Source organism: Mya arenaria, chromosome 4 (assembly GCF_026914265.1).
Source record: "Mya arenaria isolate MELC-2E11 chromosome 4, ASM2691426v1".
NCBI lineage: Eukaryota > Metazoa > Mollusca > Bivalvia > Myida > Myidae > Mya > Mya arenaria.
Window position 1 is genome coordinate 2,967,983 of NC_069125.1, and position 14,042 is coordinate 2,982,024.

Genomic DNA, 14,042 nt, shown 5'->3' on the forward strand with positions numbered 1-14,042 from the left:
TTACACAACAGATGCTGTGTATATACATTAGATATGTTATGGTGGTACACAATATCTGATAAATGCAGTTATTCCGATATTTCTATTTCTAAATCTAATTTTGATATAGACAACTCCCAGAAATTCATACTTTTGTTTACATTTTTTAATCTTTTACCCAAAAAATCACATCAAACAATACATGGTGTGCCTGTACATAAGGTATGTGCTAGTGCTGAATACTAGCTATTTAAAAAAGTTATTCTGGATTTGTTTTGCTCCAAATCCAAATTTGATACAGAAAAAAAACAGAAATTCATACTTTTGTTTACAAATTGTAACATTTTACATTGTTCTATACTTTTTTCCACACACACTTAATATCGAACAACACTTATATGCAAAAAAAAATTATGTGCATTTTTTCTGCCTTTATTTGCATTTTCAGCCGCAGGGTCAATGGACTATATTGTCCTCAAGTTGATGCTGCCTTCAATAAGGCATGTTCTTATTGACAATAGTTTACAAGGAACTCGATTTTCCAATGACTGTGCTAATTCATTTAGATCGAGGATATTATTACCGAAGCATTCGCAACGTTAACCCTTGGGTGAGGCTGGTCATGTGGTATAGGTTTCCATCACTTATCCCTGAGGTTGTGGGTTCGATCCCCACCTAGGCAACAGTATATTGGCCTCTTAAAAAGGACACAGTACTGGGTTTTGCGCAGGAAACTGACCCGAGAGTTCTTAGCTGTCTTCACAATCGACCTAAAATAAATAAGAATCAACCAGCCCAAACATATTTTAACAATTTGCCCTTCTCCAGTGGAGGGGTTTAGCTTAGAAAAACTTATTACCTTGTCGAAATCATTTGAAAATGCTAATATGACATTATTGTACCTGAGTGTTCTCAAAAGCATCATCTTCATATACGTCATATAAAGTTTTATGATACATACATGCACGATACATGAGATGAAAACTCACGAAAGGAAACAGTTAACTTGCTACCGAGCTGCTGTTTAATTCTTCATTCTTGCATCTAGTAGTGGCATCTCCCGTTAATGGCTTGATTAATGGTGATTTCAGGTTGCTTAATATTGATTCAACACGAGAATATTCTATAAATTGAAAAAGATCACTGGCACCCAACTGTATTGCACCGTTAAGTTGGAAATGTATAGGGTTATGCGACACGCACATAGTCATACGTTGATATTGGAGAGATATACTCAGAGTTGGTTTTAAAAGAAAATGCCAAAAATAAATAATCTCATGGATGTTTATGTGCCGTTACAGCTCGCATGAACACTTTTCATCGTGAGGTATTGTCCTTCGTGGGCCGTCCTACTTGCGGCGTCAATAATTTGCTTGTTAACATAATAGCACTTCCCACTAATCATGATTCATAATTTGAATGAGTGTGTGTGTCTCTGTGAAATCTAGGCATATATTTTTATCATGGCTAATATCTAGGAAAAAAGGTCACCAGTTCAAACATAAAATAAACATGTAAATACACTAGAAGCAACATGTATACACTCTTTAATCAGAGACAGCATTACAACACTCTATATTCAGCATACATGCACTCTAGAAGCAGCATGTAAGCACTCTAGAATCAGAGACAGCATTACAACACTCTATTATCAGCATACACACACTCTAGAAGCAGCATGTAAGCACTCTAGAATCAGAGACACCATTACAATATTCTATAATCAGCATACACACACTCTAGAAGCAGCATGAAAACACTCTAGAATCAGAGACAGCATTACAACACTCTATAATCAGCATACACACACTCTAGAAGCAGCATGTAAGCACTCTAGAATCAGAGACAGCATTACAACACTCTATAATCAGCATACACACACTCTAGAAGCAACATGTAAGCACTCTAGAATCAGAGACACCATAAAAACATTCTATAATCAGCATACACACACTCTAGAAGCAGGATGTAAGCACTCTAGAATCAGGGACAGCATACACTATTTTAGAAGCAATATGCACACTCTCTAGGAGCAGCATGTAAAGAAATCTTATAGAATTTTGGAAATATTCTAAAACCAGTTTATCCATGTAAACATTCTAAAAGAAGCATGCAGCATGTTCGCTATCAAGGTTAAAGTGCTCGAAAGTATGATTTTGAAGCATGAATGACAATCCATGTAGTTGTGTTAACAATCTCATGTCTGCAAGCGCGGGTTTTTGTACTTTATGTATTCTTTCTTAACCAAAAAGAAAATAAGACATTTGTTGAGCGCTACATTTGCTACTGTCTAGAAGTTTTCTGTCAATGGCTTGATTAATGGTAACTTCATAGTTCGCTATATATGGATTCAGCACATGAGTATCGATGTTGACAAGACTCACACAGAACTCAACCTTTTCTTCCATCGTGATGTTGAAAATCGGGCATGTCCAGAGGCATTATGTTGGAGAAACGCCTTCAAAGCGTATATGTAGTTTGTAGTTGGTGATTAAAATTTTTGTTTACCGTCCTATAAGTATGTCTTTTTTGTAATAAAAAAACATAAGTATTCCGACGTCGGACTTGCGTTTGTTTTTATCAAATTATGACCTCGTATATTGTTTCAGAATGCCATATTATAAGCATCTAACTATTGGCCGCTTCTGTAAGAGGCTGTCATTGATATGAGAATATAATGTACACGCTCGGTGATTCGTGACCAAGTGGGCCATTAGTTGATTTAGCAAATCATATGTTAACTCTATTGAATAGTGTCAAACGTCTGAAAAGCTGACAGAACGTTTACAGGGAAATGTCAAATTTGTTTCCTTGAATATTCTTTGTTTAATAGTATTTTTCTTCCCACACGAATATCTTTTTATATATCTTTTTTATAGTACTGGGTAAATTCCATGCTCGTTTTTATATCAGAGACAGTTTGAGTTAGAATGTACGGCATTCTCGATATAGAGAGAGAGAGAGAGAGAGAGAGAGAGAGAGAGAGAGAGAGAGAGAGGATTGTCTTTGGACACTTTCGACCATTGACTTAACTATATAATTGGCAATCGATGGAGCCTTTACTGGTAATAAAGAATGTGGTTTTATCTAATTTAGAGAATGTCGGAGTTGTGGGACAATCCAGATGCCATTAAAATGCTGTATAGGCATGAGCAAACATTTATAAACTCAGAGGATGACTGTGCCGTTAATACCTACGGACTTTAATACCGCAAATCGAAATCAGATATCGTCAGATCTACTTTTCGATATGACATGTTTTAACAATGATTGCGTCAGGATTACAAAACGGGACGTATTGTATTATGCGGTTTAAGACTATTAATAGACATCATTATTTGAATACGTTCATAAGATTGCAACTTTAAGGTTTATTTCAAAGTTAGACGAATAATCTTAAATAAACTGAAAGGAATAGATAATTATAGATGATTACGAACTAAATGGAAATGTGTTGACCAAAAGACCCCGTCTTATTTTATATACCTGTAAAGTCAAAATATCGGATTTCCATTCATTTACTTAAAACTAGCAATGAACTTGCAACAAGAAAGCAATGTTATTATATCCCAGTACATACAGGTTTATCACTTACTACCAGCAAACTAGCTAATTTTATTAAAAATCATCAATTTACATTACATATTCTTAATGGCAGGCACTTATCGATTACTTTTTGGGGCAGCCCAAACTATTGTTTTGGATTTGATTTGTATTGCATGTGGACAGAAATGTAAAAAAATGAAATCATGCTTGTCGCGCCTACAGCCTTTCAACGCTTTTAGCGCTTTCAATACAATCACGATAATAACCCCATTCACCTTGTTTCATATGGAAAATACATTTTCAGTTTTGTTCCCTCATGTTTTGTACAATGATTCAATCACTATTATACATGAGTACATAGTTTAAACCTTCCCAAAGACAATCTACGTAATATAGATGTCTGCGTGTGATTTTAGTTGAATGTCGAGTACTTGCAGATTGCAGTCTTATAAATTAGGGATACGAGGCTTTCTACTTTATTTCCTTTGAAGTTGATTTTGCTAAAATGAGGCTTACACACCTTATTTTACTTTTATAATTGACAAATGTTAAAATCTTGAAGCCCGGTTTACCCCTCAGTCTTGTCATGTCAACACGAATACCCCAACATTTACCCAGGCATCGACCTTGTGTAATTCTTGTTTATGATGTCTTAATTGTTTATTACTGAGCTTTTCAAGTCGGAATACGCAACATTTACTGATTACGATGTTCTAATATGTATATTATCTGTGTTGTGGCGTTGTGTGTCTCGTTCAGTGTTTGTTGAGTGTTGATCTTTGTGTGTTTCAAGTAGATCGTGTCTGTAGATTCCATTGTATCATTAATGATATTTCACGTTTTGAAAAGACGACACTGTATTACACTGTATTTTCCAAACATTCGATTTCTTACCGCGTTTTTAAATATGATACAGAATGTCAGGTTAAATGTGATCGTCCAGATACATTATATGTAATGAGTTGTAATACAATATCTGCACTCATTGTTAACAACGTATAAGCAAAATGGGCTGGCAATCGTTGAGGAAAGGCGTAAATGATTTGATTATCTGTGATTTCAGGTTGCTGTAAAATTTATATTGATTCACAGCGAGAATGCAGCGGATTGGAGAAAATGACAAGCACTCAAACCCTGCATCGCTATGATGAAGAGATTGTGGCAGTATGTGGAATATTATGTGTTTCTAAGTGAGGGTTTTAACTAAATTTTTCATGAGGAAAATACCCCTAAGTAGTTTGTGTGTTTCAGTACACGAGAGTGGGACAATATACTACAAAAGAAGGGGGAATCATTAAAAATATTAGTGTTACAATACTTTTATTTCCCAGTAACAGAGATATTTAATGATATATATCTCGAGTTGGAACACAAATTTTTAGATATTGATGCCAGACTTTGTATATGTCCTGATTGGCTAAACACGGTCTGCCCCGTTTCTGTTTTTTTGTCCAGATCTAAATTATTAAGACTCACTATCCAATTTTATTTAACCCTGTGTTCTTCATATGCGCATAATTTTATGTTTTACATAGCTAAAACAACATTTCCTTGCTAACAGTCGACAATCTAGCCATGAAAAAGTAATGCGATCGTTTTGTCAATCTTCTCTTTGTTGTATTAATCATGCGTTTTAGTCACACAAGTAACGAGCTGCAGACATTGCAAATGGTATTAATAGTTTTTAATTACTAGATGTCTGTTTTCCTGCTGGACGCCCATTCGCTTGAGCAGAAATCGCAATAGTTCCCGTATCGGCGCATTCAAGCTGCGGATCAATAAGGTACTTGCAGATCAGAGACAGTCATCGGCATATGATAGCCCTGCTATTTGTGATGAAGATCGCTTTAATTGTTTTCGAAGAACTTTGTCATTCGTATGAAGCACTGAGTGTTTGACATTGCTTTGTAATAATATCTCGGGAATAACTCGCCGTCGTCTAAAGGCAAATAATTGTGTGAGAGATGCGGCCTCTCGTGGTAGTGTTTGTTGTTTTCGGTGTGGCGCTCTGTTTGGATGATGGATACCGATCTTTTGAAAGAACAGGAGGTAAATCTTTTTTCTTACATTTTTATGGAATTATGACTTAACAGATTTGTCACAAGCTCATTGTTATTTTTATTTGATATGATATGTATGTCTGTTATTCATGTCGGAAAATAGCTCATTGGGCTAATGTTTCTTGTTAACACATACCCGACTTTAAATAAAGGTTCTTGTATCTTGCATCTTGTATCCTGCTCTTTTTAATATTTAAACGCGAAAAGCCGAATAGTGCCCTTCCGTTATACATTTTACCTCCAATGGTTTTTATTTTCCATCTCGTCGATGTAAAATGTATATGTTATTTGCCATAAAGGAGGTTTAAAGAATTTTATCAATGTAATCCGCTGATAATTTACTTTTTCAAGCTTTGCAAATATTAATGAAATATTTAGCAATGTTTTGAAATTGTATGGGTGAGAAATGAACTCTATGAACTCATTCCTGATATGACGCTACGTTTGCCTCTTGAGAAATGGTCATTTTATACCCTTTTTAGGCATATTATAATATCTTTTGTTTGGGTGTGAGATTAGAATATATTCAGCTCGTGAACACCAAAAGTAGCTATTTGTGCATTACATCTTTTGATGCACACTCAGAGGTATATACGTCCATCTTACATTGATTCAAAAAATTATCCTCTGTTTAAATTATATATAATTTACTAAAACATATTCTAATGTTAAACGTTTTGTTTTTGTAAATCGAATGTGTTTAAAAAGGAGAAGATTTCAACTTTGTAAAAAAAAACGTTCGTTTCATTCAGGTGAGTCGTTCCTTCAAAATGAGGAGGACCAAACACGAAGTGAACATGACAAACGGAGCGTTGGCTGGCATTACGACTACGCCATTGCACGCCACCCACCACATCACCATAGCATCGACAAACAACGAGAAGACACGCGTGAGTCTGACGCCTTAAACAATGACGTCGATATAGACGGCGATGTCGGTATAATGCTGAATAACAAACATGATGATAATATTGTCATAGACGATATGGAATCGGAATTTATAACACCGATTCCGTTTATATCAGCAATAAACGTGGATATTGAAGACGTGCAGCCGACGTCAGAGACAACGGATGACGAAGAGATAACATCGGGGTCGGGTTCAGGAGAATACCTACTCGTAGAAGACGCCACAGATAAGTATAACTCAACTAACGACGACAATGGTAAGTTGATAACTATTAACTCAATATCATACACCAGTCGTAGAAATATGCTACTTAATCCGTTGTTTAATGGTCATCGAAATGGTATTTGTTTATTCCAATACTTACAATGTTAACTATGTGCTCGTAGAAATCTTCAAACTTGGCGTAAATGTTAACATAGGTGTTTTGGCTTGACATAATGTTTAAGGTCATTGTTAAATGTTTGTCTGGTGGGCTGGTCCCTGTAGTTTCCATTGTACGTAAATATTTTTTTTCTTAATTTTGTTCATTGGATTTAGTTTTGGGATTTCTTTACCGGCGTATGTTTACATCAAGCAGAGTATGAATAATTGATTAAAGGACTCGTTTACAGTCGTAGAAGTATATTTTTCAGAAATCGAAGCCAGCACAAAATCTATAGAACTTAACTTTCTGTATAAATAATTAACTTGATCAACCAGTGAAGACATCATTTGGGCCATTGCTTCAAGTGTTTGAATGTCTGAATGCCTTTGTTCGTAATAAACCATTTACACGCAAACACATGCATGCAATGAAGTGTAAAAGTCCAACAGAAGTCCACCAAAACCACATGTCTATAAATGAACGTATAAAAAAAAGAGAATGGCGCGAGTACATATAAATTTGTTTCGAAGAAAAATTTCGACCCATTGTAATAGCTTGAATTACTTCATTTTTATTGTCGTTTTTAATCGTCGTCAACCAAAAAAAAACAACAACATTCCATTCGTACGTGCTCGCTTTCGTAACCCACATTCGTCGTCCGCACCCGCGTTTTAAAATCAAGACCATATTTCATGTGTCCACAAAAATAATATTGAAAATCATTACTTTTATGTATAAATGCCATTTGGTTATTAAAAGGTTTTAAAAAAGTTCAACAATCACAACATTTATGATACAACTGTCTGATATTCAATTATAAAATGGCTTTATTAAAATGTGTAGTTTTGTGAAAGTTAAGTTCCACGTATGCTTAGCCTTTTGATAATTAATGCTATTTTATTAATTGTTCATAAAAAGAAGTTTTGCCACTATATCTACATATTTTTCAAGCTTTACACTGTCCGCTTATGTGTCTGCGTCCGTTAAAATCGCGCAGTGAACGGACACGCTACATATGCGGATCTAACGCGAAAGTAAATGCGAACGCATTACATTGATCTAAAAGAGTTTGTACTTGTTCAATTTTAACGTGGACGATTTTGAATTGAATTAACGGCCTTAACATATTCAAAATAGTCATATGACGGCGTTACTCAACTTCAGCTTATAAAGGAAATTCCAAGATAGGATTATAAAACGATCATACAAATGACAAAGATTTTATTCATTGCTAAAACCGAAGAGAATGATATTAAAATATATAATATTACGTTCAAAACTCGAACAGTTTACAAGATGACTAAAGATGTTATATTACTAATAAAAAAATCAGCTCATTGATGAAAAATCCACACAATAATAAGATTCATAGAAATGAACGTTGTACTTTTTTAATTCTATGATCTAGAAGTCGAATTTCATTTTGTATTAATATGTACTTGTTATAATGATATCAGAAAAAAAAAATATTAAGAAATATGTTTTATGTTAGACCGAGCAAATTTATAGAGCAACTTTAGTCTGGAATTTATCAAAATATATAAAACTATATTTTAAAGATAGAAATTCCAATACATTAATGGATAACCTTATATCAGCTCATTCTCTTATTCATTTATTTGGCATATAATTATTTTTTCGCGGACGGCAAATTATTGATATCGATTTCCTGACATTTCATGTATCTAAACGGTTTTATGTGACATGTTGAACTCCTGTTTTATATATGTTTTTTTATATTCTATGACTATCTTCTCGGCCATCATAAACAACATCTGTGGGTAAACGTCAAATAGAATTATGTTTTGATGCGTCTGATATACTGCTACTTTTTCATGGAGAGTGGGATTTAAAATAACTTGGCACATGTGCTCGAGGTGTCGAGTTCTCTTACAAGCCAAGGTCATACTAACATTTACACTATCAAATAATGGTTTTACATTTCCGGGCTGTAATTTTGTCATGCAGGGATGGAACTTACTGTCAGAATTACTTGACACACGTTTTCAATACATCAAGGCGAAGAGCCGCTTGCAATACCCATGTCCCTACCTAAAAAGTCAAGGTCACACCTTATCATGCATAGAGGGATTTTATAATTATTTGGCACGTACTTATTCAATACAAAAAGGCGATTTGCCGCGTGCAACACGAACGACCTTACACGTGCTCGGTACATAAAGACGAGTCGCGTGGAATATCCAACTCGCTCTTCTTCACTCATTCACACTTGACGACAACCATTATTGGGTCCGTCATATGCCTATACTTTCTATAGCCCTTTGTATGCAAGCATTTTAGTAATTGCATAATCTTTTGAGCTGGATGGCACTTCGGGGACATTCGTCACTTATAGTGACAGCTCTAATTACATGTTGTTTTCTTAATGTACTTGATACTTATATATACTATTACAACGCATATACATGTATGTAGCAAAAACGGTAACTCTATATTAAATATTTAAATGTGCTTGCAATTTGACCAACTAAAAATAACGGACAAGCGTATGTTTACATCTACCTGCATCCTAATAATGATTAAACTTGGATAATTGAGGTTTTAATATGAATATTTCAGGACGTACTTTCAGTGTCATTCGTATTATTTCAGTCTTTCTTTCAAATATATTCTTGCAGATGATTGGATTATTCGGCAAGAGGAAACAACGAATATTTCTGTTGACACAACGGAAGCTTCGCTGCCTCCTATCTGCGACGATCATTCAAGTAAGCAAAGATATCCAGACTTAGGGCGTTTTTGTTGGTAATAAACTAGTGTTTTGTTTTAAATTGGTTTCAAGAATTTGGATATACCGAAACTGTTTTTCTTTGAAACTCCAACATTGTATGTTAAAACACCATTTAGTTAAAACAGGCAAACAACCATCTGCGGTGTAATTGTTCTAAAGAAATGCAGAAATAACGGATACATGCAGAAGCTACATCATGTTGTTAAAGCTGTACACGAACATATGCATTTGTTACATCAAGCAAAAGTTTCGAAAAAGGCTTTTTAAACCGCCGAAACCCTTGAACCCCAAACTGAAACTAGTCTGGTACACAAAAGGCGTAGGTAAAGCTTATAGTGAATCGACTCAAGCTGAAATTTTAGTTTAGTTGCAGTTAAAAGTATTAAACTAACTGCGGTCGGAATAATACCTAATCTTCTACTTTTGTGAAAATGAATAGATTTTAAAGAAAGGTTAGTAATCAGTTTTCGTATTAAGAATAAGTCCAAATTCTTACACACGTGTTTGGTATACAAATCTTCCAAGAAGCGCTGCTTAATAAAATCCAGTGTTAGAGCAAACCACCCGGAAATGTTTTGGCCAATACAGGGCTTGCGGGCTTGAGCTAATTTCGACCACATTTAGTTCTAATACTTTATTCTCTAACAGAAGCTAATTGATACGAACTGATCAGACTAGGATATACATGCTTTTTGTAATTTTAATTGTGTATAACCATTTACAATTATCTTGCATTCAACTATGTTTGTGAACAGCAACCAGTTACTGATTTCTACTCAAGAAATTGAAGCAATCGGGTTTCTATAAGGCATTGTTCAACTTACGCCGCAATAAATCTAAACGAATATAAACCAAAATTATTAAAATAATGTATAGGTTTAACTATGTCTTTGTATATACGTTATTAATACTTCGCTTATTCATTATCGTTTCAGCATCTTGGTCGTCTTGGTCGCCGTGGATAGAATTAGGAAACCATGATGTCCGGTTTAGACGTTGCCATGGCAGCACGAAATTCACGTCTTATGCAGACAGTTGTAATGGCGATGCGGTTGAGGTCCGTAACTGCATTCGTTCTAATGGACGCACTTGTCGGATGGGAACTGGGACATTAATTGAAGAGTTCAGGATGCAATGTCATGGCCTGGATCTTGACGATCTGCGGTATATAGGTATAGCTATCACGCAAGCTTATCTCCATTGGCACTTGAACTATTCTATTCATTCACAATTTGATTTTATAAAAGCGTTATATCTAAATAAAATGAATTGGAATTTCGTTCATGCTTTCTTAATTGCGCATTCGATTCATATGTTTATAGAAATATTTGCTTGTTATTAAACGTTATATTGACTTTATAGGTGTTTTAGATTCATGATTTTGTATTATTTAAGGCAGACACTGAAGGCTGCCATATTGTTGTAAGCGTTAGAAATGTATGAACTGAGTGAACATATGCAATTTTCTAGTGCACTTTTCGTTTACATAGCTATTTTATCTAAAACGTATTTGATTATATTAAAGTCTTTGTTACCTTGCGATATATTTAAAAAAATATTTCTTAATATTTTTCCTGGACTATGTATTTCTGTCTTGCAGATAAGATTTGGAGCCCAGAGACCACGGGTGGTAAGAATAATTTCATAACAGATTGAAATGACTTTTCGATTAAATGAAGATGATCGATCTCCACTCTGGCAGTACCAAGAGGACAATTTTCACAATATTTGATAGCAAAATGTGTAATATTTAGATGTTTATGTGCTGTGTGGTTTTGTTTATGTATTAAAACGATAATGATATTGGTGCCATGTGACAAGGATTTGGTATGATATGGTTTCTAATGCCGTCCATTTCTTCGTTTGAAATATCTAATAATATATTTTTATCAATATTACAATATCACAGGTCGGCATTTTCAAGTTTACACGCCATGGAAATTCTAATATTTCAGATGATTGCGAGTTCACTCTGTACGACCTAAAATACCAAATTGCGATTGGTGAAACACTTACATCGAGGCAACTGTATGACGCAGATCCGTTTCTCTGGTGCTTTTCTAAGGACAAACATATATCATTCCACACTCCAAAACATCGATGCAAAAACATTTTACTCGCTTTTTGCAATGACCATTCTCCCTGTGATAGCCCTCCGGAGAGTCGGGAAATTCCGAGCGGCGTGGCTGGCTTGAAGAAAACGTGTTGGAAGAGCTTCGCCATGGGTATTCAGTGATAATAAAGAACTATTAGCTTTTAAATAGAATTTCAATGTTGGCATTCAATGTCGTAAACAGTACAGAAGTTCACTCGTTAGATCGCCTGAAATTTCTGTAAAGCAAACATTTGATTGATATTTCTGTAAAGCAAACATTTGATTGATATTTCTGTAAAGCAAACATTTGATTGATATTTTTCAAATCATAAAATCTTATAATGCCTTTAAAAATAATGAAATACACTAATTCACTTTATAATTGAGTGTTTAACAATATATTTAGTGTTCCTTTATTCTACGCTCACTCGTTATTTATCAATTATATTAATTGAGAACTAAGTTTCATGTGTTGAAATGATGAATTAAAGATTATATATGATTGCTGTTTCGCAAATTAAACCAATTACTTAAAAAAATTGCCATTTTCTTTTTTTATTTAGCGTTAAAGCCGTTCTCGAAAAAAAGACAAGAAATGAATAATGGAGCTATTGTGACACTTAATCTCGATATATAAATAAACAACAAGGATAACATACCGCGGATTTTCTTTCATAATTATTTAACATTTATTTTCAGGGGGCATATTCCCTGAGGGACTACCTGTCGCCAATGGTCAGCAACTACTCTGCCAAAGATTTGACAGAGATAGTCTTTTTGGGAAAGCGTTTGGTCACAAGAACGTCCATTACACGACCTTATATAACACGAACCTGCGAATGCCTGTTATTTCCATTGCTTCTGTGAGGTCTTTTGGCGATGAGAAATGGCCATTAGCACCGTTAATGGTTGAACGAGGTATGTTGGATATTTTTTAGAAAATTTCAGTGTATTTTTATTTCAAAATGTTCAATAGATTAAATTGAGTTATTAATTATGTATTCAACAATAGGAATTGTGAATTTTATAACGCTTTTGCGCTCTGATTGGTGCTTGCATAAAACATATTAACTTTTAGACTCTCTTTGAAACGTTTCTTTTAGGTCTCATTCAACAACAGACGTCCAATTTGATATCCTGGATTTTCAAAGACAACAAGAAAGGTATTGTCCCAATTACAGAAATCGACAATCGATGTGATATTCTTAGTAGCTGCATACTAGGAACGCACCAAGCCACTCCCTCGGATTTTGAGCATGCTGGATACGAACCAACACCACTCTTACCTCCAGAACTTGCTGGATCCGACCTTGCAGCGCAAATATCAACGTATGCAATTACCAACACAGTACCTTTGGACCAAACAGTTGTTCCATTTTGGAAGAACGTAATAAAAGGCGTCCGTAACTACGCATCGAGTTCGTGTAACATTCCTTATAGATCATACGGTCGGGATTCAGAAGAAGACGTTCAAGATATGCCCGCGATGCATCTGATATCTGGCGCAGTTGTTGGAAAGGATGCTCGTGTTAAAGTGATCGGAAATGACGTCACTGTCCCAGAAATGATATGGATGGCGGCATGTTGTTCACAGGGTGAGAAGATCCAGTCATTCGGAGTATACACATACAACAGTTTTGGTCAAAAACCCGCATTTGTCTCCCTTGATAAACTTCAACTACTATTGCAGTCCTTGTACTTTAACACTGATGATGTTATCAATATAGAATTGTTTCCAGCGTTTGAACGAGTATGCAAGGACCTTGACAATGACGTGTCCCTTTATGTTAATATTTAATACATAACTTGAGCACACCGCTATGATACGTTTTGCTTTTTGGTTGCTGAAGCTAAAGTATTATTATATTTGCTTACTTGGTAAGTCCAGTGACGTACTTCTTTAAGCATTTAGTTTTTTTTACTGTACTCTGCTTTCCATATTGACCTAATTCTAGCTTTCATTACCGCTTATGCAGTAATAAAATCCCTGCAAGCTGATATCAACTCTCGACCGGTATTCCAAATTACCAAATGAGCATGAATATACATTTTGTTCAACTAGAGTGAGTATTGAGACTGACATTTCTTAGAAATAGATTTTTTACAAGAGCATATATAGGATACTTTAGCGTCTTATTTGTTCACGTTTATACTCATCGATCTGAGATATAACCCCAATAAAACATCTTTGTCTACATATCAGGATTTGTTAAGGCAGTAATTAGTTTTATGTTATGTACAACTTTTAAGTAATAGCTTGTAAACACTCAATTACGTATTTAAGTCTAGAGTAATTCCACACCGAGAGTAAATAGCTTTTCTGCTTGTGCGACGAA

General features: G+C 34.9%; 1 protein-coding gene across 1 annotated transcript; it reads left to right on the plus strand.

Moving 5' to 3' along the window:
* Nucleotides 1–5,279: 5,279 nt before the first annotated feature.
* LOC128230334 (uncharacterized) lies at nt 5,280–13,944 on the plus strand. Its single transcript, XM_052942525.1, has 8 exons — nt 5,280–5,574; nt 6,338–6,751; nt 9,499–9,588; nt 10,547–10,783; nt 11,212–11,241; nt 11,567–11,836; nt 12,406–12,624; nt 12,810–13,944. The coding sequence occupies exons 1-8, from the start codon at nt 5,490–5,492 to the stop codon at nt 13,502–13,504; spliced, it is 2,040 nt and encodes a 679-aa protein (XP_052798485.1). The 5' UTR covers nt 5,280–5,489; the 3' UTR covers nt 13,505–13,944.
* The last annotated feature ends 98 nt before the right edge of the window (nt 13,945–14,042 follow it).

Excerpts from the sequence above, each read along its gene's own strand:
- LOC128230334 (XM_052942525.1), top strand. The coding sequence starts at position 5,490 with ATGCGGCCTCTCGTGGTAGTGTTTGTTGTTTTCGGTGTGGCGCTCTGT. Across the intron at positions 9,589-10,546 it reads TATCTGCGACGATCATTCAA|CATCTTGGTCGTCTTGGTCG; the intron begins GTAAGCAAAGAT and ends TTATCGTTTCAG. Across the intron at positions 12,625-12,809 it reads ACCGTTAATGGTTGAACGAG|GTCTCATTCAACAACAGACG; the intron begins GTATGTTGGATA and ends CGTTTCTTTTAG.